Source organism: Lontra canadensis, unplaced genomic scaffold, assembly GCF_010015895.1.
Source record: "Lontra canadensis isolate GAN:19392208 unplaced genomic scaffold, GSC_riverotter_1.0 scaffold36, whole genome shotgun sequence".
NCBI classification, from domain to species: domain Eukaryota; kingdom Metazoa; phylum Chordata; class Mammalia; order Carnivora; family Mustelidae; genus Lontra; species Lontra canadensis.
This window is the reverse complement of record NW_022631030.1, coordinates 6,110,986-6,137,676: the sequence shown is the minus strand read 5'-3', so window position 1 is coordinate 6,137,676 and position 26,691 is coordinate 6,110,986. Positions and strand designations below refer to the sequence as shown.

At 50.1% G+C, this 26,691-nt stretch overlaps 1 protein-coding gene across 1 annotated transcript in view; it reads right to left on the bottom strand.

Moving 5' to 3' along the window:
* The window catches only part of SORL1 (sortilin related receptor 1), a 144,106-nt gene that overhangs the window by 104,959 nt on the left and 12,456 nt on the right, over positions 1 to 26,691 (bottom strand). Inside the window, exons 2-6 of the mRNA XM_032868990.1 lie at positions 23,790 to 23,906; positions 17,900 to 18,025; positions 11,288 to 11,449; positions 9,615 to 9,682; positions 4,516 to 4,696 (exon numbers count right to left, since the gene is read on the bottom strand). Coding sequence (XP_032724881.1) covers positions 4,516 to 4,696; positions 9,615 to 9,682; positions 11,288 to 11,449; positions 17,900 to 18,025; positions 23,790 to 23,906 — 654 coding nt within the window. The remainder of the gene's footprint in view (positions 1 to 4,515; positions 4,697 to 9,614; positions 9,683 to 11,287; positions 11,450 to 17,899; positions 18,026 to 23,789; positions 23,907 to 26,691) is intronic.

Below are 26,691 nucleotides of genomic sequence, written 5' to 3'. Positions count from 1 at the left end.
AATCTCTATTTGATCATTAACTGAGCACGAAACCTAATTATCAAACATTTCATACCATACACAATGAAGAATACAAACTCTACACAATTAATGCGGGAAACTCACAGACAAAACAAACATCGGCAACAGCAGGAAAAGGCAACAAAAACCATTCTGGGAAGGGGCTATTCTGATATGAGCAGTTGCCACATTATATACCATCGAAACTGTTTGATTTTCAAGAAAAGAATAAGATCAAGCAAACAGCAAAGTATGTTCCCTATATAGACACAGCTCACACACACACACCGTCAATAGAAACTGTTTTGAGGAAGGCCCAATATTGGACATACAGATGAAAAATTTAAATCCCCTATCATAAACATGCTTAAAAAATTAGAAGAAACCATGTCACGAGAATTAAAGGAAAATATGAGAACACAGTCTCACCAAAGAGAGAATATCAATAAAGAAACAGAAATTTGTACAGATACAAAATCTTGAGTGGGAAAGGACAATAAGTCACAAGAAAAAAATCACCAGAGGGGGTCAACAAGAGATTTGAAGTGGCAGGAGAGAGAGGCAGTGGACCTGAAGACACATTAATTCTGATGAAACACAGATGAAATCTGAAAATATTATACTAGGAAAGAAAACAGTTATAAAAGGTCACATGGTTTAAGATACTCATTACATAAAATGTCCAGAACAGGCAATTCTAGGAGGCAGAAATAGGTTTGTGGTTGCCAGGAGCTGGGAGGGGAGGGGAACAGAATGGGGGTGTGGGGGCTAGAATTAGATAGGGGTAAGCAAAAACAACTTGTGAATAAGCGAACAACCAATGAGCTATATACCTTAAAAGGGTGAATTTTACGGCATAGGAATTATATTTTAATACAGGTGTTATAAAAATTTATATTAAATGTATTGGTATTATAGTTTTATTTATAATTTATTGGGGTTTTATATTTATTGTTATTTATAATGTGTTTGGATTTTATTGTTGCATATAAATTATATGCATTAAGCATCTATTTATACCTAGCTTTATGTTTACATACATTTAAGTAATGTTATGATTAAAAAAATTTGTTGGGACACCTGGGTAGCTCAGTCAGTTTGGCCACTGCCTTCAGCTCAGGTCATGATCCCAGGGTCTTGGGATCGAGTCCCGCATCGGGTTCCTTGCTCAGCAGGGAGCCTGCTTCTTTCTCTGCCTTTGCCTGCATTTGCGCACTCTCTCTCTCTCTCTCTCTCTCTCTCTGAGAAATAAATAAATAAATAAACAAACAAACAAACAAAATCTTTAAAAGAAAAAAAAATTTGTCAATAGCTTGGTTTTGGCCAGCTATCCTAAAAAATCAGGCTCCAACTGTGGTCAACTAACGTTTCATAGAGAAGCCCATAATCCTGCAATGATTACTAAATTTTCTTGTTATCTCTACCAACATTAGAGACCTTAAAAGAGCATAATGAAGATTAGAAATTGGTTTTCAGGGAAGCCTGGGTGGCTCAGTGGGTTAAAGCCTCTGCCTTCGGCTCAGGTCATGATTCCAGGGTCCTGGGATGGGGCCCCACATCGGGCTCTCTGCTTAGCAGGGAGCCTGCTTCCCCCTCTCTCTCTGCCTGCTTTTCTGCCTACTTGTGATCTCCGTCTATCAAATAAATAAATAAAATCTTGAAAAAAAAAAAAGAAGTTGGTTTTCAATAGTGGTTGGTTGGTCAGAATAGCAAAAGTACAAATGAGCCCCCTCGGGAGATCAGTGGCATGCAAGATATTTGAAGTGGCCACTATATCCTAAAGATAATACTCGGGCATGAACAGCACATAACAATTTAAGGAGGCCTGTAACGTGAACTCTTAGGGGTAATGCCCATGACTTATCAAGCTTTTACACGAGAGGATTCTGGTTGCCTGATGCCAACTCAAAGGGTAACAGCATCTTGCCTCTACAGCAGGGTTGGTTGTCTGTAAAGATCCATACAGAAATATTTTAGAGTTTGTGAGCCATCCTGCCTCCGTGCAACTATTCAATTCTGCCACTGTGACATGAAAGCAGTGATGGACAACATGTAAGCAAATGAGCATAGCTATTTCAATAAAACTTTATTGACAAAAACAAGTGAAGGGCCATAGTTTGCCAATCTCTGCTCCAGAACATTGTGTCTGGATCACCTAGAACAAGAGAGGAGATGCCATCAAGCCCAACATTGGGTCTTTGCTTACTGATATACATTTGTGCAAGAAAGGTGTGGACCTGGCTTTCATGATAAGCTGATGGTGAAGCTACAGACTCACTTCTCTCCAACATTCGGGCAACTACTGCTATCCACCAGAAAGACCCTAACAGCTCTCTATTGCCAAGTTAAGGAATCAATGTTGGTCCAGTCTGCAGAAGTGCCTCATTGCTGCCTTAATGGCCTATCATTCTCATGTAGACTATTAAGACAAGTAAGTGAACTTCATGTCAAAAAACAAGGAATAAAAATCAAACTTGGGTTAAAATATATCTATATCTATATCTATATAGATATAGATATAGATATAGATATATATATATCTCAAAGGGGGAGTAGGGGCACCCAAGCAGTTCAGTCGGTTGAACAACCGACTCCTGATTTCCACTGGGGTCATCTCAGACTCTTACAGTTAAGTCCCAAATTGGGCACTCTACTCCGCACGGATTATGCTTGAGATTTTCTCTCTCTCTCTCTCTCTCTCTCTCTAATAATTAAGTAAAATCTTAAAAAAAAAAAAAATCAAAGGGGCCTCAGACACAAAGCACATATGAAATAAGAGCCAGGCTAACAGGGCACCGGGGGATCCTGGAGAGTCTGACACCGGCTCCAGTCCAGAATCCAGATGGCTGTCCCCACGTGTTCTAAAAAGCTAACTTGCAAAGCACTGTAATCATTCACAGTACTGGAAAAAAAACAAAAAAGTTAATCACCCAAAACCAATTTTCTGTGGTTCTGCAATTAGTTCCTTGACTTTCCTAATTTGGTTTGAATCTGTTTAATAAAGGTCACTTGGAATTCCCCAAACTCAGGCAGCCTGAGTGCTAAGCACGCCCCAGATAAGAAGTTACACTTGCAAAAACCTCACGACACTCCCACGGATAGGGTTATCCAACCAAGGCCAATGTTGTTTATCCTTATGGCTCAGCAGTCTAATGTAATAAAAAGGAAGAAAATAAAAGGGGGGAAAGCACTCATTTTACCATGCACTGCTAGTTGGGTCTCTTCCCTCACCAACCCATCCAATCTACAATGATCCTATGAGAAAAGAACTATTATTGAAAGCTTCTGCATGGGTTTCTGGCCGCTGTGTGTGCATGTGCGCACGCATCCGTGTGTGTGTGTGTGTGTGTGTGTGTGTAAGAGAAAGAGAGAAAGTGATAGGCAAGGCAAGAAAGGAATGATCCAGCAAGAGAACTAACGCAAATAGCCTGACAGAAAAAAAACTTCCATAATTACAGTGGCTTTAAAAAACATTTTGCAAAGTATGTAATAGGGAACCCACCCACATCTTCTTCTCTTCTCATCTCAACCTTACTCTCTGCTGTCCTCTCTGGGGAGGTCCTCTCTCTACCCTAGAATCCTACCAAAGGGAGTGGCCTGCTTCTGCCTGACCAACTACCCATCATATATTTTAAGTGAGAATCTGGAGGAAAACATTACACCTGACTTTGGTCCCTAAGGTTAATGGTGATGGAAAGCAAAGTACCTGCCAGTTACCAGAGGCCATCTTCAGAGCCTGAGATCAAGGAGGGAATGGCCCCGATCAAGAAAATAAGCTATGGCACCCCAAGAAAGTGGCCCAACTTACTCTCTTCGGGATGGTTTTTCCCTTTACACAGGGCAGTACAGCCATCACTTGCAACTTGAAGACAGTTGCAAGGCAAGCCCTGTTAAACAATCAAGTCTAGTTTTAAATGAGCAAACCCCTCCCCCAACCCCGTTCCAACATCTGGCTCCATCCAAAACATCAAATCAAGGGGAAGACTTTCCCAAAGGCTGAGAGTTAAGCTACTTACTGACAGCTGGAAGCTTAATCACTGCTTTTCTTAGAGCATTAACTCCCACTAGCCAATGACTACACATTCTATTAGCCATGGAAATTTACATGTGTCCAAAATTCCCAAAGACATTGGCCTAATCTGAAAGGAAATCGGGCGGTGAGATTAAAGCAAATTGCCACGGAGCCCTACCTCTCCTTTCCTTGCTCTTTTAATTGGGATTTCAAAGAAACACGTGTTTGACGAGGATGCTCGGCTACCAGGAAACATCCACGTTCCGAGAGCCCAGAGACATCCCGAATGGCTGTCTGAGCTTCTCCACACCGCTGACCTCCTGGGACCATCCAAGCCCCAAGGGATTGTCCATCTCTGTCCAGTGCCCCTCAGTCAAGCTCCACGGGGCACCCTGATCCCATCCCTGCACACACACGCTCACTGGCTCGATCACAGAACGCCAAACCTTGGAAAGGAAACTCGGGGAAAGGAGTTTCCACATTCCTCAGCGCCTTCAACTTACCACCACCTTTGTAGCAAACATGTACTTGTCCCGAAGCTGAAAGTCCTTCACTTCCTCCAGGATCACTTCCTGGTTCTCCCGGGACTGGAAGAAGTCCGTACTTCGGACAACCGTGGAGTAGCCAGAGGGTTCATGCCGTTCCACGTAGATGGTGTTTGGCTTGTCATAGGGATCGATACCCCTGGAGGAAAGAAAGAAGTTGCTATCATCACCCCGTTTAAGCAACGGGAGACACCACGGTTCCGCCAGGCAGACAGCCAACTGGAACGGGGGGACACCATGGCGGGATCTACAAATGATACGCTCCCAGCCACAAACAGAGCCCTGTGGTTGCTCCTTGGCTCAGTGGAAAGGCAAAGGGATCGCCCTTGGTCAAGTTTTGATGTTGTTACTGCTCTCTTTGAAGCGCCCTGGGTGTCCCTCAAGGCAAGCCTTGGCCAATGCCTGAGATGAGCGAAAAGATGGAAAAGTAAAAGGAAGGGGTATTTCGGAATCAATAACCATGGGACTGCTCGAGGCTGCCGGTGAGTTTCTGGCCTCAAGCTATAAAGCTCAGAGAAGGAAGGAGCGTGTTTTCCCAGTCCTCTAGAAGAAACCACATGAGGAACCAGTGAGCCTGACCTTGTTAACGGGCCCTGCCCTTTCTGTCTGTCCGTCCTGTGCTGCTGTTGCTGATCCGTGCAATCGGGACTCATTCTATCAGTACAGTCATGTTCTGTGAGGCTCCTTTGCAAACTTTCTCACATGTACTGATCTCCCTGATACCCTTCAGAAATTCAGAGCTCACTGCTCCCCCGCTCCCTGTGCTCCGTCAACAGAGCACCCACCCCGCATGCACTCGGGACCTGCATGTCAAAATCCTACTCTTCCGAGGTCATATTCAAGGCCCCTCTTCCAGGAAGCCCTCCCCCAAAGCTCTCCTCCCTTCTCCCAATACCCACCATGTACCCGCGCAGTGTTCAATTTCAACATTATGTGAGTTTCAAACAGAGGTAGAAAGCTGCTTGGGGTAGGTGGATTTTGGAATCACTCTCAAGACTTCATACAATGCTGCTTCTGATTCACTGTGTTCCTTTGTTCACCATAATGTGTCTGAGCCTCCCGGAGAGAGCAGAGATCCCTTCAAAGGCCACGTCTTATATTTCTTTTTGTCCTACAGGGCTCCCAGCTGACCTGAATCTTGCTGCCCTGAATCCGTGGACCACAGTACAAAGACTATTCCAAACGCAAAACTGTAAGGTTGACTTGATCCAACTCCCTCGAGAAGAGGCTCAGAACTGGGTTCCACCCCAAATAAGGCCCCCAGCAACAGCTGGGAGGAGGACTACTCTGCCTCAGGTTCCCTAATGCTCAACCAGATACCAGGCCAGGCGTACCGCTCAGCACATGGGAAAAATCAGGAGCGCCTCCAAGGGAGGCTACAGGGATGACCCAAGGAATGGCAGGATTTGCTTCTGGGCCTGTCTTTGCACAGGGCCATATGCATGATGGCTCTCAGGGTAAGGAAGGCTCGGATATAAAATTTCTGTAAAGATACACTGTCAAGAGCACAGGAAGGGAGGGAGGGTGGAAAGGAGAAAAGAGGGGAGGAAGGAAAGGAGGAAAGAAGGAAGGGGGAGACACAAAATAGGAAACCAAAAGAGATGACTTTGGCCCCACAATCTGGAGTCTTAGCAGGGCACTAGAGAAGCCAGCGGCCTTGGTCCTAGTGCAGGAGAGAAGCACTCGTCATCAGACTCCCCGTGTGCATATGTGTGGGGGTGGTGGCGTGTTCTCTTCTTTTCCACAATTAGAAGTACTGATTAAAGTACTTCCTCTACCCTAGAGGATATGCAAATTAAAACAAAGCTGCTGGTATTTTTAAAAAGGCAGAGAGAAAGGGACCTTCGCTCAGATAATTTTGAGACTGAGCTCACCTCTGCGCTTCCTTTCCTAAACAAAACCGGTATCTAGAGATAGAAAGAGCTGTGACTTTCCTCCCAATTCTCTTCTGTGATCGCTAGGTGGGTCTGCCCTTTCTGAGAGCCCCTCCACCTCCAAGCTCTGCTACTCCGCCGTCAATAGCCTTCCATGATTTTCTCTTCTCTTTGCCCTCATTTGAAAATTCCAAGCCTTGCTCCATCTCTAAGCACAGTCCCCAGTCCTCACCTGGCCTCAGCTACAATCCTTCAGTGATGCATGCTCCCCGGGGCATCCTTGAGTCCCTCCCCCACAGCCCTTCCATGGTCCCATCTTGCCGATCTCCAGCTCCAGATTCCATAGATCACTGGTTTTCTGGACTCCTGCTGCCCCGAGGCTGCCACACATTATTGAATAAATGTATGCCATTATTCTCAGAGAAGTTAGATTTCACTCTCATTTATTACAGGAACTCCTAGGGGAAAAAGCCTCCAAATGGCCTGAAATGCCCTGACACCAGACACATAATTATCTAAATTCAGCAAAGCCAGCCCTTTCCCCTAAGATATCTGCATATGTGCACGGAAGGAAAAGGTACAACATTCAAATTCCCAAGCGTGATGTTCCTTTACTCAGTCATCCTGCTGGATGACTGTGTACCCTCTTAATATATGATATATAAACAAAGAAAGGGCAATTTGTCCCCTTAAAACACAAATAAAGCAAAAGGAAGTTCTACGTACTCCTTGGGTAGAGGTTATACTTGGATAAGACTGTGGTCATAATTTCACTAAGACACCACAACCTCTGCCCAAGTTAAAAAAAGAAAAAAAAAAAAGAATCAGAAACAGCTGCCCTCTTTGAAAAGGAAATCCAGTGGAGCCTCAAGATACTCAGCTCTAAGACCCCTCCTTGTGCTCGCTCCATCTCTACTGTCCTCATTTACCAAGGAAGCAACACCAACTCAAAGACATTCCTCTGCAAACAGCTAAAAGAAACACAGGCAGTATGTACTACTGCACTTAATGAGCACTAAAAACTATACGGAAAACTCGAAACACAAATGACAAACTTAGAATTACAAATGAATATACACATGTGATATCTCATGTCACAGAGGCCTAACCTCAAATATATAAAGAGTTCCTGGAAATCAATAAAAAGACTCACCATTCAACAAAAAAAGGGTCAAGGGTATGAAAAGATGTGTCATAAAAATAGAAATAAAAATGATGCTTAAGCAGTTAAAAGATGTTCAAACTCATTCATAGTAAGAAAAACTCAAACTAAAACTATACTGAGATACTATGTCTTACCTGACGCATTGGCTGTGGAGAGAAGCACAGTTGTATGTTACTGAGATGAGAGCAAATTTTGACAGTCTCCATAGATTTGGCAATCTCTACCAAAGTTATAATTTCAGTGCTTTATTCAGTTCCAAAACTGACCAAAGCCCCTGCTTTGGTGGAGCTTTCATTCTACCAAAGAGAGAAAGACAAATAATAAGCCTAATAATCCCATATTAGAATGTGGTAAGGGTTATGTAAAAAAAGAACAGATCACGGCACAGGAAATGACAGGGAAGTAGTTGCAATTTTAACAGGATCCTTAGGACAAGCCTCATTTAGAAAGTGTTATTGGAGCAGACTTGAATGAGGTAAGGGAGTAAGCAATAAGTGTATCTTGAAGAAGAACAGTCTAGGCAGGGAAAAAAGCAAGGGCAAAGGCCCAGTGGTAGGAACGTGCTTGGCACTGATCTGAGAAAAGTGATGGCGCATATTAAAGCGTTCAAAGCAGAGAGAGGAACAACATGATCTGACCTGTTTTTACAAAGATCAACCTGGCCATGTACTGTGAATAAACTGCAGAAGGACAGAAGTAATGGAAAGACCAGGTGGACAACTAACGAGTGACAGCAGTGGCTTGGAGTAAAGTCATGGAAGAGGAGTAGATCCTGGATATTAACCGAAGGTAGAGACAACAGGATTTCCTGATAGGTAGAAGGCGAAGCAGGAAACAAACATGAAATTCAGTGACAACTCCAAGTTCTCGGCCTGAGCAACGAGAAACTGAAATGGGTAAGGTTCCAGGGGGAGCTGACTGGGAGCAGTGAAGGTCAAGGGTCAATGTGGGAGGAATCATGTTTGCTGAGTGGGAAGGGGTCGAGTGACCCACTGACCCAGCAGGTCTGCTCCTGAGTATCTGTCCTGCCTGCTCGTCTGCACGTGTCCAAGAGCACCTACATCCTGTAACAGTGAAAGGCCAGAAGCAAGGACGACTAACATCAACCGTACGTCTTCAAGGCCAGCCCTACTGACTTCTCTCTCCTTCTCAGAACCCCAACAGGGGCTCCCCGCTGCTTTTGGAATTCAGTTCAGATTCCTTTACCAAGCACTGTGGTTTCGGATACCAGTGTCCCTTCCCATACGTCACCCAACACACTGTCCAGAAGTTAGACTCCCTGTTCCCCCACCCAAGCGCCACAGGGACCTGTCTCTGCCTTTGGCCACTCTGTTTCTGTCTGGCATCCCTGCCCCGCACACCTGCAGGCCCCTCCTGTGACCTCCAGCCTTTGCACATGTCTTGGCTCCTAAGCAACCTCCTCCATGGACTGGGACCCTCCCGTCTGAAAAGACTACGTTCCCCCCTCTGGCTTCTCCCGCTTACGTCTGTGACTTCTACGCTCTTCCAGGATGCGTGTTATGTGCACGAAATGCCTTTTCTTACCTCGTCAGCTACGGTCTCCTTAATAACTATATCCATAAATTATTCAACTTCTTCTACCCTAAAGCATCTAGCATGTTTTATATTCAGCAGACATCCAAAGAAAATACGTTATGAATGAACAAGTGAATAAATGTTATACAGAGAAAAATCCCACTTCTGTTATCATGCTCGAAGAGTGAAGGTCTTTAGAAATTCTAATCCACGCAAGTGCCCCAAGACTCCCCTGGGTTCCCCGACGGATTAAAAAATGCAAAAGCTCCATTACTTCTCTCACAAATAACCTTCCTTTCTCATCCCCCACTGCCCTGTGCAGTGAGTGTGTTGTACTCGAAGCTCTAATTCCCAGGTCTAAAATGTGCCTTTCTGAACCACCTGCTCCACATTTCAGGTGAGGGCAGGTCTGTCCTCCAGGAAGGAGCTAGAACTGGAGAAAGGTGATTACATAATCCAAACTTCTTAGATGGATGACTTACCAAGAAAAGGACTTCACGTGTTCCTGAATCAGGATCCAGGTCTGGCCAAAATCGTCTGACTTCCACAGCTGCAAAGACCAAAAGGACAAGAAGGGATCAAGATGCAGGGATGCCTGAGTGGCTCCCTTGTCTGACTTTAGCTCACGTCATGATCCTGGGTCTTGGGTTCGAGTCCCACATCAGGCTCCCTGCTAAACAGGGAGCCTGCTTCTCTCTCTGCCAGCCATTCCCCCACTTGTGCATGCTCGCGCTTGTGCTCTCTCTCTCTCTCTGACAAATAAATAAATAAAATCTTTAAAAAAAAAAAAAAAAAAAGAAGAAGAAGAAGAAAAAGAAGCAAGAGGCAGGCATAACCTGAACGGCATGGCCATCAGGCCCCACCATAAGTAACACACAGTCTGGGAAGGCCGGCTGGGAGATCAGCAAGGCCAGCTTGGTTACTCCAAATCCGAACAAGAGTGGCGAGTTGGGGGGAGGCAAGAGCTGTACCTTCCTGTTCCTCTCTGCAGTTACTAAGGCCTTAAGAATAGCTGTAAGGAAAAATGAGTGGGGACTGTCTTCCATTTACGGATCATCTGAAATTACAGTTTACTCGACACCAGCCATCAGGGGTAGTAAAAACAAAAGGATTACACTCTGTACTTTCCTGCTTTTCCTTAAAAACTCGTAATGGCCCACAGTGTTTAAAGGTGAACAGAGGGGACCCTGGCTAAGTGCAGAGGCAAAGAGCACCAAGGGGAACCACTTGAGTACAAATGACACGCCGAGAGTGATGAACTTGCTGGTTTGGCCAAAGCCCCTGAACTCCCAAAGACGGCACCTGAGCGCTCCTCCGGCCCTAGCGGCCACATAGAAGAAGCAGAAGACTAAAAATAACGTTAATCCACCTACACAGTAAACTGATCCAGCCCGTACTTAGGTTACTCCCTAAGGCAAGGGAAGGTAAACAGATCATGTTTTGGTTAAACAACTTGCGAAGAAAAATAAATGTTCCAAGGTTCCTCAGACCCAAGCCTTCAAAACTCATCATGAATCCAATCCTACAGGGTCTTCCGGTTTCATGGGATTATACCAGACCAATAGCCCCGATTCGGCAAGTTTCAACCTTGAGATAAAAACCCTACTTGGGCTTTCTCCCCATCTCACTCTCCTTTGAATCCAAATTAAAGGAGAAAAATACACATATGTGTATTACAGGCACACACACACACACACACACACACACACACGTAGGGACAAAATTAAAGTTAATGGTAATTTCAAATAAATGGTACAAAAGCAGTGAGTTTAAGGTGGGGGATGGGAAAGGTAGAACAGAAATTCAAGAAGAGGTCCCAGCAGAGCCCAGACTCTAGGCTTCCTTAGCTGGCCCTCGCGGATTAATTTCCAGAGCTTCGAGGTTGCCCCACACCCACAAAGGTGCGTCGATACCGAGAAGGGTATGATGTTTGGCTACGAGGGCCTGCAGAGCACCGGGCATTGCCCCCAGGGAGCTGGGAGGCAGACAGAGAGGGCCAGGGAGAGACACTTCCCTCAGGCATGGGAAGTCAAGTAGCGCAAAGGTTAGCTTGGCAGAGGAAGGGGGAGGGTGGGGGGGAGTTCACCCAGAGGACACACAACCCACAGGGGCAGGAACAGAAAACCAGAGAAGGAGGGTTCCAGAGCTCTCTTACCTGCTTGTTGGGGTGAGACCTGTCAAAGCCCAGGAGAAGGTTGGAGGCCTTGCTGTGCAGGAGGAGATCGGCTGCCCGGAACGGGATGGAAAAGCCTTGGATAGTATTGCAGAAGTCAAACGTGATCCAGAGGTACTGGGCGTAAGCATCTGCAAAGATGTACTGCAAGAGAAAAAAGGCGAGCTCAGAGCGGGGCTCTGCCAGGGCCGCCCGACACCCTGTCCCCAGCGGTGTATGCAGGGTCGGGGGCCTGCATGGGCCCCCACTTGGCCTCCTCCCCATCTGCTGGCCGGGAGGAGATGCTGGCACACACCAAGCAAGGCTCAGGGAAGGAAAGGGTGCAGGAGAGGCTCCCCTGCCACCAGCTCAGCAAGCTAGTCAAGCCTATTTTTTCCTTGAACTGACCTGGCCATTCCCACCCTCTGGCAGGTCACTGAGGCACCATCAGAGGGCAGCGGGGACCCAGAAGGCCTGCTCTTCAGAGTGGCTGCACACAGATAACCCTGCTTCTCTCCCTCCATTCTCTGAGCAGCTACGGAAGTCCCTATAATCACACCCTAGATGGATTAGTGTGTGGATGGATTAGGATGTGGATGGACTCCTAGATGGATTAGGAGGATTAGCTCCTTCTTCTGGCCACCAGGCCAGGGGACAGGACAGCTCCAAGGACCAAGCTGCAGGAGGGACCGGCCGCCTCACTTGGGGGCATGGCAGGAAAAGCTCTGGTGAGCAGGGCCTTCACCTGACTTAGCCCTGCCCAGGTGAGCAGCTCTGAACAAGTAGGACCGCACAGTGACTGCCAGCCTAGAGGGTCCTCCAGGAGTAAGGACCACGGCAATTCAACTTCACAAACGTACGTGGGCTATCCCCCGTGGACTGGATGCTGCGGACGCCACAGTGAAAACCCAGAATCCTTGCAGTCTCGCATGCGAGAAGACAGACGTGACCGTGGGTGACTTGTAACTCAGGGGGAAATGAGATTCTGCGGGGAACCACAGACAGAGTCCCGTGAGAGCGCACGGTCCAGAGGAGTCCCAGTTTGGGACTCAGAAGGGACTCAGGGAAGATCTGGCCCTTGGAGGGCAGGCAAGACTTCCAGAGGGATAGACTATCCGAGTCGAGGGCAGTATGAGTTCGGGAACACAGGGGACAAAGGAAGAGCACGGACTTGAGGACGGACAGGAGGGCCTGCGGGAAATATCTACAGAGCACAGAGGGCGGCAGGCCTGGAACGCACAAGAGAGGTGGGAAGGGCAGCCCCTGCTCCTGGAAGGGCGAGGGCAGCTCAGTGGCTCACCGTGGCCAGTGCAAGGGGGACCCAGCTCCCAGCACCCACCAGTCCCTGAAATTCCAGAAGTCGACAATCCAAAGGAACCCGTCCCAGCACACTTCCCCTCACTGACTGCAGCTGACCCAGATCAATCTTCTGCTCAGAATCCTTTTGGCACGAGCAGCGAAGGCATGTCCTAATACTCCTGCCGGCCTGCATGCTGTGTTCACGTTCTCGCTCCTCCGCCCTTGGCTTTTCCCTCCCCGACTCCCAGGAGCGCATTCTACGTGTTCTTTCTCTCGTGTTCCTTCCACGGTCTCTAACGCCGAACTCCAAACTCCGTCGGAGCCTCATTAAATCCAACCGTAAAGGCGAGCGAATGTTTTGAAAGCATAAACGACCACAAGCAAATGCAATGTTGTAAAAACAATCATGATCCTTAAAGGACCATCATCATTCCTGGCATAAGAGGCGTTCCCTAGAAATGCCGGAGCCCCTTTTCCTGCTCCGAAACCATCTCTGTCACTAGGGAACGGAGTGCTCTCAGTTTAGAAAGATTTCTCCAGAAACCTATTCCACCGTTTCCAGGGGTTTCACATTTGAAGATATAAAAATCATGAAGCTGGATAGCAAAAGAATTATCTGTCATTCACGATGACAGCTCAATGTGTCCAGAACAGGGGTGCCTGGCTGGCTCAGGCGGTGGAGCCTGCGACTCTTGATCTTAGGGTTGCGAGTTCGAGCCCGACGTTGGGCACAGAGTTTATCAGAAAAGGGAATGTGTCATGAGCACGTACTGTGTGCTGGGCACTGAGCAGACAGGCTGTGCCAGCCTCAGCTCACGCTCCTCCTAGGCTCATTCCATCCTTCTGATACTCACAGCCAGGCCCTCCTTTGGGTACAATCTTATCCTCCTTCACTAACCAGGACGCTGGAGTGCAGAGAGGTTAACCGGCCGAGGTGAGCCAGGAAGCAGCATCTACAGCCGTGTCTGGCCAGTTTGGAGCACATCCCTTCACCGCTCACCCAATCTTTTCTTCTCTCCTCCAACAAAGAGGCAGAACTTGCGGAATTTCATGCCTAGGTGTCACCCTGTGCCCCAGGGCTCATCCACGTGCCTCCCTCTCTCAGTCAGCTCCCCGGGCTTGTAGAGGGAGCTCCCTTCCCTGGCCTTGGGCAACGCCATCCCATGCCAAGCCTCCGAGCCCCGCACCTGATGGGCCCGTCCTTGACTCTCCTCTGGCTCCTTCTTCCCCACCTCGCATAACCTCACCGCTCTTCCATCCTCTGCTGCAAACCTGCTCCATTGTCCACAGGCCCCATGCAGCTTCAACTACCACCGCAGAGATCAGGCATGTTGGGACTTTTAATCTACAGTCTGATCCTGACTTTGGACCTGACCCTCCTCAGCATCTCCCCTCTGATGCACTGAAGAGACTCACTACATCCACAACGGAGACCTCTGATGCCATCCCACCATGCCCCCAAGCTCTCCACACGCTACACCTGCTTCCGGCCTGAGTCCTCATGATGAGAGCTGGGATTTCACTCCATTGCCTGGCCTCGGCCCTATGCCCCATCACCTACCCACCCAGTTATGTTTTCCTCTTCATATCTCTGCTCTCCTCTGCATCCCCAGTGCTACCCATGTTGGGAATTCCCTGCTAGAGCCCATGAGCAAACTGGGGCCAGGCGCTGGGCTTTTTAGGCCCCCTTGTGCCATCCCAGGGTGTGAACTGGCAGGGTGTGAACTGCTCAAGAGGGTGATAGGAACTTTGGCTGAAGAACCGGGAAGCATCATGTCTATATTACCATGACCCCTTCATGACTTCCTGACCCCTCTCTTATCTTTCCCCTTTCTGATCCATCCTGCCTCTTGCCAGGACACACGTTTCCCTAAAAGACTCTATGTACAATGAGTCCCCTATTCAAAGATCCTTCCATGGCTTCCCACCGTCTTCGAGGATAAAAGCAAACTCCTCCATCTTCAGCTGGGGGCCTGCCTCGTATCTCAAAGAGCCCCAGGGCCAACCCTCAAAGCCTGAGAAGTGAGTCTCCCTCCTGCCTGTACAGAAGCCACCGGCACCTTGACATTGCCCATGGCCTCCTCCCCGTCAAGGACTCCCACCAACTCTGTTCAGCTACTGGAATCACACCCGTCCTTGAAGCTCCATTTCCAATCCCAAGTACCCCGTGAAGCCTTTACTCCTCTGACCTGACCTCACTCAATCCCCAGCCACCACCAGCCGCCCCCTCCCCCGCCGCCATGACTTCCCACCATCATGGAGGCATGCTGTGATGTTAACTGTGCCACATGAGCACGGGACGGGAGGGACAGTGTGTCCCACTCTGCCTTGAGGTCCCCAGACTGCCTTCCGTCCAGTCTCCCTGAGGCCAGCCCCCAAGATGTGCCAGCAGAGCCAACCTACTGGGTGCTTCCTAGACTGTGTGAGGTCAGAAATGCTCTCAGATACACCCACCTCTCCCGCCCTGTTTGCAATCACGCAATGTTCAGCTTTGGGCTTAAAATGATGTTTCCTCTGAAAACACAAATACCTCTAGAAGCATAACATAAGCTACAGAACACATCTCCATGTTCATATAAGTGGTTCTCTCCAGGTCTCAGTGGGGGAACCAGGAGCATGATGACATGGGAAGAGGAGGCAATGAAGGAATGTATCTCCAGGAGATGAAAACGAAGGGAAAGACAGAGAGGACTACCTCTCAAGGTTGGGAAGCCTAGCTGCACACTCTGGGGCTTTCTGGAAGGAGCCCCAGACGTACTGCTTGGCTGACCTCAGGCGCGCCATGGGGCCAGCAGCACTGCCAGGCGGCCCAGGCTACGCACTGCTTCAGGGAGGTGGCACGCAAGGCTGAGAAGAAGGAAGTGGGGCTGCTGGCAGGTGCAAAAATAGACCCAAACCCTCACATGACCCCACAGCCACTCCATTTCCATCACAAAGCAAAACCACTAGAGCAGAGCTTGCTTGCCTAACCAGCCCTTCCCTTCCCCTTCCACAGGCATACCCTCTCAGGGTTCCACGGGGCCCTCAGGTGACATCCTCGCCTATCCGGGCCGCTGACCACAGTCATTTCAACCATTTCAAACCCTGCTCCCTGACCATACCCTCAGGTCCTCACACAGGGGATGTGCCCGGGCCCAGCGGGCCTGGTGGTGTCAACAGCGAGGCACCTAGCCTGTGTGATTTTTCTCAGGAAGTGGCAGGTCTCGTGAGGCAATGCACCTTCCAAGGCAAAAGTAACAGAAGTAACCGGCACAGTGAGAGTCACAGCTTCCTTCCTGAGAAGTTGGGGAGGAGTAACGACTTTCTTTAGAGAACTCGAAACTCAGCAGAGAAGGCTGCCTCTCTAACCCCACTCAGTCTGCTCCAGGCCTGTGCCCCACCTGTCGCTAGGTTTTCCAAGAAGGCGGCTCCTCTTTCATCTCCCCACGGGCTCCAAAGTAGGTCCATCTCTCCAATGAGAAGGCCAAGACGCCCCACCTCCCACATTGGGAGGGCCCAGGCTGAAGGCATGCCCTTGCCTTCCCGTACCCCAAACTCCTTGACAACCACCCCTGGTGTTCTCTTCTTGCGTGCCCCAGTGCCCTTGCTCCTTCTCCACACCTAATGCTCCAAAAGCCCCTCTCCACCCTGCACAAACCCGCTCTGCAAGCCCAGAACATCGTCTTTCCTGTCTTCTGACTACTCAGATGTGGATGTGGGCCCAGCAGCTGCTCACAACCCATGACAAGCAGGAAGGAAGTCAGAACCTGCTTGCAGACATCTGTGCCCTTGTGGTAGGAGGTGAAGGGGGGGATCAGAGGGAGATGAAAAAGAAGATTCCAAGGGGACCACAGAGTGGTCCCAAGGCCACAACTGCAGTAAGAGTTAGCTCTGGGACAGCGTGTAAAGAGAAGGATAATAATAGCCAACAGGTACATCCTGGCCAGGTGAGTCATCCGAGGGTTATCTGCTGCTTGAAAGGCAGGAGGCATACAGAGCTCTCCAGGGGAGATGGGGCACAGCCAGCAACCCGGACCCTGGGGCAGGGAGCCTCACCTCTTGGAAGCCAAGAGCAAACCGGGCAGCAGGGTCCACCTAGCTCTGGGAGCGCGCGGTCCCAGTCCTGCCTGACCAAACGTGGCGGGAGAAGCCAGTGCAGATGGCTGGCAATCTTGTCCCCAGAGCCAAATCCCTCCAACACCTCTTCCTTGCTTTTCATTGTGGAGTGAGTTAGGGGAGTGAGGGCGGGGAGCTGTTCCTAACTGCTGCTCTGCTTTGAGATCATCAGGCAGGGCTAATATTAACCAGCACGTACCAGTAGTAGTTATTCTAATTAAAAAAAAAAAAAATTGTTTCTATACCCGTTAGTAAATAGCTGCTTCCTTGAAACCCAAGAGAGGCCCCTCCTAAGCACCCAGGGCCTGTCCACCATCCAGCAACTAAAAGGTTAATGTCCGGCCAGGCAGGGTGGCCTTCAGGACCCAGCTCCCTGTGGACGGGCTCTGTTCCAATCGTCCGGTGCCATTCCAGCGGCTAAAGATTTTGAATACAGGCAACCTGAGAAGCCAGTGGTGGGGGGCACCTGGCCAGAAGACCCTGAGGGTCTTGCTCCTTTCTGGATGAGCAAAGAGCAGCTTCCCTTCCCTCGAAGCTTTCTGATCATCCTTAGCAGCAGTCATCCTGCCTCTGGACACGAGCGAGGGCTCCCCAGAGCAGGGAAGAAAGCGGTCAAGTAACAACTGCCCAAGCCACAGAGACCTAACCTCGCAGGCTGCATCATTCCTGCCCTCTCGCCTCCGCCTCCCCTCCATCTCTCTGGGGGACCCAGGGCCATCTCAAATCATTGCCTCCTCCACAACCAACTGCCCGGGTTCTACGGCGGAAACAGAGCCCCAGGCCAGCCAGCTGGGAAAACAAACGCAGACACAGCAGTATCTGCCCCCTTGCCTCAGTGTTCGTTCCTAGACCGGTACAGGTTGGAGGGAGGGGGACGTGCTCAGGCGTGAACACCCACACACGCGCTGGTGATGCCCCAAAACCAAGCATTCAGCAAGCACCCTGGAAGACGTGCAGCACACGGGTGGTGAAAGTCCGGAAAACCCACGTAACACTTTTGCCGTCCATGAGACGGGCAGCTCATCGGTTGGCAGATTTTCTTTCTTCGCGTTAGCCTGACACTGCTTGTCCAGAAATCCTGCCAGCACCCGGCCTGCCTGATCACACACGAGATGACGACAAGGAGCTCCTTCTCCCAGCCCCGCCCCGCACCCTGAGCACGGCGGTCATCCCCCAATTCAGCCCCATGAAGTTCCGACCGGCGGGACGGCGCCCCCTTACGCGCTTGTTGTCCGCGGGGCTGTGGTAGAACTGGGCGATCACCGCCTCACTGCTGTTTCCCACACCGAAGCTCAGTTTCTCGGAAATTCTCTTGAACGATTTCCCGTAGTCGTAAGACACGTACACCTGAGTCAGGGAGGAGAGGACAAAGAAGAGCTGATGAGAAATGTGGCCGAGAGACCTCTCCCTCCACCCACACCTGCCGATGTCCCACCCTGGATCCCGAACGGCATTCCCGGCAGGTCCCTGGTGTCAGGATGCGACAGATGCGAAGAGATGACACGCCCAGGAGAAGCGGGGCACCCCTCCACCCACCACCCGAGGCGTGTGGGAAACAGGAAGCCCGGGGAGCACCGCATCCCCTTACTGCCCAGGGGACACAGGCTCCTTTCTGAGGCCAAGACGCGTCCCTGCAGAGACTGCTGGGGGGGGACCCATGGATGGAAGCAGTGATGACCTCCTCCCCACGGCCGGGTTAAGTGTTGAGCAAATTACATCCAGAGGCAGACTGAATGTGGTTGTCCAAGGGGGAGGGATGGGGAACTTGTTTTGCCATCTGTTGAGATGTCCCCAAAAGGTAATATAATTCTTCAACCCTCTGCTGGGGAGGTCGGTTCCTACAACACTGCAGAGGATGAAAAAGGAAACCCTCCCAGGCCTCCAAGAGGCAAGAAAGAAGTACTGAGTGATTCACTACGCACGGAGGTTGAATATATAGGTTCAAGACACACACACACCCCCCGCCCCAGCACTCAGGCTCGCTGATGCTGCCACCCAGGGTGGCGGGGAATGGCCATGGGAGCCCGGCACGTGCCAGCTTGACGGACTTCTCCACTGCTTGCGGGGCTATGGCTACCCCGTAACCACGGTGGTAAAACCCAAGAGGAACCGTCATTCACGGAGTGTTTCCTAGGGACCAGACACCGTACCACCCTCTCCATGTGGAAGAGCTTGGGGCGCTCTCCCCACAGCCCGGCGTGGCAAAACCAGTTATTAAAATCACTTTACACATAAGGCAGCAGGGGCTGAGGGGATTAGCTGCTTGCCAAAGTAACAGAGAAGGGAAGGAGAGGCGTGGAAATGTGATCTAGGCTGCCTGCCTCCAAAGCCAGAAATCCCAAAGCCATCACACCTCAGGTAACAGACGGTGGGATAGAAGCCACCAGGTGTTTCGCACCTAGACTGACTACCTAGGCGACGTGAAATTAACATAATCAGGGGATTAAAAACAAGGTTGACAGTCGAAGGCTTAGTTAGGACTGTGGTAAGTTCGAAAGGAAAATGACAAGTGAATCCCAACAAGAACGGGAACGGCTGGGCTCAACCCCAGGAAAGGTACTGCCACCAGGGCCCACTGATGCCACAGCAAACACATCCAAAGGGTCTGTCACGAGCCGGAGGCTGTGCTAAGTGCCAGATAGGCAAAGACGTGGACTTCATACTCGTTGTAAATGTGCAAATGTTGGTAAGCAATAACCCTTGTAAAGAATGAACTCACACGGCAGGTACAGAGGGAAGCGGGAACGCACACGGGGCGTTAATATTTATTAGATGTAAAGGTTAGAAGAGCACAGATAGAGCCTCTGCCAGTATCTGGGCCACAGTGGCAGAAACCTCATTATGAACGTCATGCTTACAACACAGCGTGTGTCCCCAACTGCCAAGCATGCAGGGAGGGGCTGGCATCAAAGGAGCTTTAAAAGGCAGCAGGTTGAGAAGCTCACAGATGATCTCAGTGGGTAAAAAGACAAAGTGATACCTCCTCACTTCCAGTCTCCTGGCCCAGAACGGACACGGAGGGGCCCTGTTAGGTTCAGATGTCACATGTAGGGAACAGGCGGCTCCTCAAAAAGGGAACTCGGCCCCATCCAGCTCCAACATTCCCCAAATTGATACTCCACTGTGAGTTACCGCCTCAGAAGCACAGAGGTGATAATAAGTCGTATTAGGGTATCACTTTTCAGTATATATTACCGCTCTTCATCTTTAAAAACTCTGTCTCCCTCGGTGTACCTAGAACATCACACGTCCTCAGTAAAGATTTCTGGAATTACATGTGATTCGAAACCACAGAGTGAGGTCAATGAATGTGTCCCACAGATGTATAAAAGAGAGTGACACGAATAAACCAGTGAGTGAGTGAATGAGGGATTATTCCATTTAAAGGATGACTGGGGCGCCTGGGTGGCTCAGTGGGTTAAGCCTCTGCCTTCGGCTCAGGTCATGATCTCAGGGTCCTGGGATCGAGCCCTGCGTCGGGCTCTCTGCTCAGTGGGGAGCCTGCCTCTCCCTCTGCCCCCCCTGCCTGTGTGCATTCTCTCTTTCTCCGTCCCTCTCAAATAAATAAACAAAATCTTTTAAAAAAGCAAAAAAAAAAAACCAAAAACAAAACAAAAAAAGCTGTTCTTTAACATGCACCTGTAAACAATCTACATCTCTTTATGACTTCCAATGAATAGAAGTTAAGAGTAAGTATGTCAGGGCCCATCCTACACCTCGAGACTCTTGTAAATGACTCATCGACCTGCTTTCTCTTCTCCAGGTCAAACCATCCCAATAAATTCTTTCCCCTTTAAAACAGCGTAATAATGAGAAGGAAGAGGAGCAAGGAGGGGAAGAGGCAGCAGGGACAGCAGAGGCGGGGAGGAAGGAAAGAAGGGCTGAAATGCACAGAAAGCAGCTCCTTCGCACCAGTGCTTCTCAAACGGTATTGCACCTACAAGTAACCCGGCACAACGTAGGTCACGATGCAGACTCCGGCTCGGGAAGTCTGGAGCAGCACCTGAGATTCTGCCTGTCTAATCAGCTCCCAGAAAAACACCCCCCGCTGCTGATCCACAGACCACACTTGGGCGAGCAAGGTTTTACAAGCACTATCTCACCGACAAATGAGAAGACCAAGAGCAGGTTAATGACTCGGCTCAAGGTCCGACTGCTAACGAACGGCAGAGCCCGGATTCAACGCCAGCCGTTCTGACTGCAGAGCCAGAGCTCAGCGAGACAGCAGCTCCACGGGCTCCCAAGGTCTGCCCTGTTAGCAAGCTAGCCAGTCCTGGCCCTGCTCCCCGGTCCATCCTGGGGGGGCACCCATCATAATGTCACAGCAGTCTGGGTGCAAAGGCAGTGGAGTCCTACCACTCGTGAAACCTTCCCTGGCCGACTCAGACTTTCCAGGGGACGCAATCTCTAGAGAGCTCCTTGGCCAATGAAGTTGCACCTTTGCAAAATACGTCAGGAGAGGGCAGAAACAGAGACGTGGGAAGGCTCCAGATAACCAATACCTATGTCTCCTTCCATCGGCCAGACTTCTCAGGGAAAAAGATGGCCTTCCTTTTGGAATGCAGCTGCCACCCTTCATGGAATCACACTTGCTACTAGTTCATCAGGACAGTTTTGTTTGTTTGTTTTTTTCCTACTGAAAAGCAAACCCTCCGGGATTCCAGCTTCCAGATCTGTCCCTTTTTAATGTACTGAATATGCATGACTTGGCCATTCTCCAACACTCACACAGCTCCTCACTGACACTGGTCCCTTCCCTCCTGGACTGCTGATGGGGCCTTCTTACAAGCCGTGCTCCCGGTCTTCTCTCAAGAGAGTTGGGATTGCTACGACGCCCGCACCACCAGCTCTGGCCTCTGAGTCATAATTTCTTTCTATGTTAACTTTTTGCATCAGAACATCTCCATTGCAGCTGCCAAGTCTTTAATACAGCCTATGTATGGACAGCAGAGAAATCTCTGCCACTCCCATTTATTATCTCCAAGCACGGCGTTTCCCTTCCATGCAATCTTATCGTGTATTTCATTACGGGATGGTGTACTGCATCCAATGTTCAGTGGCTTCTCAGTAAGATACGCCCAAGTACTCAGACAGAGTGAGAATGGGGTTTGGGCAGACTGGCCACATGTGGGGAGACCAATGGTACAGGTTCACCCTGGCCTGAGGAGGCTCCCAGGATGCAGGGCTCCAAGGGCTGAAACCCAGAGGAGGGGGTTCCTGCTGGCAACACGACACCCTCACATAGCAAGCCCATGGTCAGGTCTCCAGAGCCACCACCCTCCTCCCACAGACGGGCTGCGTGACCTCGAGCAGGCCACTCAATGTCTCCAGGCTCCTGTTTGTCCAGCAAAACCATAAAACAACACTTAAGGTCTTTTACCTATCTCATTTATATATATATATATATATACACACACATATAGATATGTATATATATATATTTACATATTTATATAGTTACATGTATATAAATATATACATATATTTTACCTAGACAAAGAATTTTTTTAAACATATAAAAAGCCAAAGGCGGTCTTCTCGACAGCATGGGGCCCGCAGCTGTTTCCTGGGCTCAGAAGGGTAGCCATGACGGGGCGTGCAGGCCAGGACCGTGCTGAGTCTACGGTGCCCACGGGCCTCACGGGACCACAGCACCCACACACTGCCATCTGCGCTCACAAACCCTGGCCACGTCTATCAACAGGTCAAAGCCACTGCCCCAAAGGAGTCCAGCCCTGCTCCAGAACACGACATCCAAACTGGCCGTCACTGACTGTGGCTCCCACCCACCCCTGCTCAGCAGCCGCATGGGACAAAGGTCTGCATCAGAGCCCTTCCACCGCCCTCCCTGTCCGTGGCTGTCTCCACTGAACCTGCTAGAAAGCGGCCCCCAGTGCTACCTCCGGGTGTCTCCCTCGGAGCACATGCAAGCCACCCAGCAGGGACACAGACAGGGCTCTCACAGAGACCAGGTCTCTACTCCAGAAGCTCGAGGCTGTCCTTCGGGCTGATGTGACAGCGCTAGCAAATTCACTAGGAGGCTCCCTCTGGCCATGGAGCAGAGTGAACAAAGCTCCCCACTGTGTTTCTTTGTCCACAGGCTTCACCTGCTGCCACATCGGTCCCTGATCCCAGGCAGGGCTGCCCCTCTTCCCACAAGGGGACGTCTGGAGACTGGCACCCAAGGACCAGCTCTGGCCCTCAGGGGGATGGAACTTGGCCCGTCCAGTACTTGTACCAACGATGCATAAGCTGCCAACCTGTAAGACTCAGCAGTTTTCACGTAAAAACCCAGGCCTCTGAGTTCCTCTCGGAAATCAGATCTGGCAATAGTAGGCCCTTCACGGCAACCAGAGCCGAGACTGATGACAGCAGCCCCACACAAGCACCAAATCCCTTCTACCTCCTAGCCTCTCCTAGACACAGCGACCAAGGATCAATCGCCACATTCAAATTAACATGCAGGGGAATGCTTCTTGAACCTGGCACGTCTACCAAAGTGGGAAAACGACACATTGTCCCAGAAGACCACACACTTCAAGAGAAATGGGAGAGACCATTCTCCTCCCCGGAGGAAAGAGTGTAGGGAACAGGGAGGGAAGCTTCTCCTCCACTACCCACCTGGTCTCTCAGGGGCCTTTCAGTCTGTGACCCTTGGTCTCTCGTCTTCAAAGCACCTAAACTCGAACGCTGTAGAAGCCAACCGTGAAAACTGAGAGTAGGAGCGCAGGGCGTCAAGAACCCACCCGACTGGAAGGGGTCCCATCAGGCTCTGTGGCGGATGGACAACTCTACCCAGAACGTGCTTCTGGCACTTTCTGGAGCAGACCCAACCACTCAAATCAAACCCTATCACTTCACAAAAGTAACCACATGTTGCGTGGATCTCATTGCAAAACAGCCCACGCCTCCCTCTGTTCAGCAGACAAGGGGTATTTATTGTTTTCCAGATTCTCTTCCATGTTGTAAAATGTATCCCATCCATTCAGTCTCCAATCGACCACTTTTTGTTCTTGTTTTTGTTTTTTGCTGGCACGATAACCCAGCCAGATTCCAAGAGGGCAGGTTGGTGGCCTCCACGAGGAGTGCCCAGATCATAACCAATACTTACATCACTGCTCCTGGGCCTTGCCAGTGCCAGGCTGTCCCGGGCCAAGGCCACGATCACGTTGCTCTTCTCCCCGGCCCAGTGCACCACCATCTGATTGTGGGAATCATTCAGACTAACCTGAAAGAGATCAAACCGACATAGGAATTAGGACCCAGGATGAGTGAGGGCCATGATATTCTAAAGCAAGACTCTCTCTCCTCCTTTGTCACTTGGAAATAGCTAAGATTCTGGGATCTGGAGCAGGGGACCAGGGTGGCCTATTTTTCCTCCAGTGCAGATTCCACAAGACACAACTTCCCCCAAGAAGAAACACAAATTCCCTGCTATTTTGGATACAAATGGATTGCAAAAAAATCTCCTTCTCAGGCTCTCTCTGGCATAACCACGTCTTGGCTTATTCTTGCCTTTTGCATAAACCAATCTCCGGTTACTTTCATCCCTAACCCCTACGTGGGTCATGCACTCCTAAGGCCTTGAAACCAAAACACTGATACATCTTCCTCACTCAGAAAAAGCGCACCGGCCAGAAAGACCACACACTTTCAAACCTCCATTCAAACTGGTGCTCTCTCCGGCTGACAGGTGCCATGACAGGTGCCGAGCTCCTCGCATGGAGAAACAAGAGAGAAACATCCCGGTACAAGTTTTATTTAATTCGTTTTGAACTGTCCCAAGTAAGGAAATATTTTCCAGAATTCCCCAGAAATGACCTTCGAATTCTTGCTAACAGTAGTTCCCAGACTTCTGGATTTTGTAAACCAGGAAGATGAAAAATAATTAGAAAGGCCAACACAGGACTGGTAGGCCAAGTCTATTTTACCCAGTAAGGCCATTAATAAAAACAGCCACTGTGTCGAGCCTGACTTGCTGTTCTCTGAACCAGTTTCCTCTGCTCCCTGGGGACATAGCAGACTCGTGACCAGGCTGCCTTGCGGTGGGGTGTGGCCTGGGACTGACTTTTGGCCACCAAATGTGAGGGAAAGCCACCAGCCCCAGCCCCTGTCAGCCTTCTGCTTCTTTCCCACCTGCAGGCCCCATTCAGGATTCCAGAGCCCCGGACGAGAATGGAATCACAAGGAGGAAGGAGCCCACATCCCTGGTGAGGAAGCCCTCCAGTGGTCAGTAACACTCACTTGGAACTCCCCACAGTGGGGGATCCCTTTACACCCTGAGCTTCTGGGGTCCGCCCGTTTCGCAACTAGCCCACCTGAGCAGCGTGACCACCATAATCACCATCATTTTTCCACAAAAGGACAGTTAAACTCCAAAAACTGAAGAAGGATCTATCTCAGAATAAAGAACAGTTCATTGAGACAGTGTTGCTTTATGAAAAACTAACTCCATTCCTTTTAGTTTTCCTCCTTCACCAGACACGGAAGGACAGTCCGAGGGCCGGTGTCTCAGAAGCCCTGAGCTAACATTCCATCCGCTCTGTGTGAAGAGCAAACCGATGACCACACAAGCAAAAATCCCAAGAGCTGCTGTTAACAGTCAGAATCAGGACACAGCCCCCCCCGAAATTGGGAACATGCACGCTCCCTTTTGCTGAGCAGTGTCTGGAAGAAGCCTCTTCCAGCAGCGTCCAACCTTAGCTGCCCGGGGCACGTATAGAAGGAAACCAAGCTTCTGGGCTCCAAGGAGCCTCTGCCCGATACCCCCACCACGCTCACCTCTTGGACTGATGCTAAGTCCGAGCCTGCATGGACATGCCCTCTGAGCTGCCTTCCCATGGACGTTCCGCAGAAGAAAACCTCCTCCTTTCTCCTTTCTATCCCTCATCCTGCCACCGCCCTAAGCTTCCCCATCCTCCTCCTTGAGGTGCTCCCAGATGTCACAAGGGAGAAGGGAAATACCTGTGCCACAAACTTGGCCGACAAGACGACAAAGGACCTCATCCTTAACTACTCTGCTCTGGCTCTTAAGCGCCTGCATTGCGTTTGATCCAGGATCTGAATGCTTTTGGAAAACTCCTAAAATGAGACCTCTGTAGAGAAAAGGACCTTTTGGTATTTTTATAGGAAAATACGTCATTCCAAAATGTGCCTTCTCATTCCCAGAGATAGGTCCAGGGCCGCATGGAGAGAGAGGGACAAATGAAAAACAGAAGTAAGTAAATAATGCACCTGAGAGTGCTACCGGGGGAGCCAGCGGAGGAAATCTCCACCAGCTGGCTGATGAGGCCTTCCTCCAGCCTTCCCCATGTTCTTCCAGACGTTCCCCCACGTCTGCCCCTGCAGCTCATGCCTCTGGGAAGAATCTAGAAGCAGCACAAATCAGAAGCCCAACAGCCCAAGTACCCTGGGAATTCGGGCTAAAGTCTTCACCCTCCAAAAACATTCTCGCCCTTAGAACCAGAGGGGAACACAGAGTGAGCGTATGCAAACTTCGACACAATGAAGGATTTGGCACCTGGAAGGGCCACCCGAGTTCTCCGGCTCTGGCATGAAAGAGCCCACCAACATGTGATGCGGGCAACCTCAGAACGGTCCCCCTGGCGGGTGACAATCCAGTCACGCTCTGAGCAGGCCACAGAGCCTCCAGTGATGAGAGTGGGAACGAGATCTCGAGGCTGCTTGCTGAAGTCTTTCTCCCTGGAGGACACAAGATTTATGAGGCCCTCAACCAATCCTAACAGGGGTGAAGGGGGGAGAGCAGCGCAAAGGACAAGCCTCAGAAGGTCCAAGGGCTTTCTGACAAAGGAAGCCGAAGGCAAGCTTGGTGAAACACCTTTAAAAAAATAAAAAAGGACTTGATAAATGAGACACAGTTAATTGGAGCAGTCCAAGAGGCAGGGAAGGGCCTGAAACCGCCCCTCGGAAGGCAGAGAAAAATCACAGGCCCCCAAAATCTCCACACACAGAAACGGCATCACCGACAACCCACGGCGTCCAGGAGGCACTTG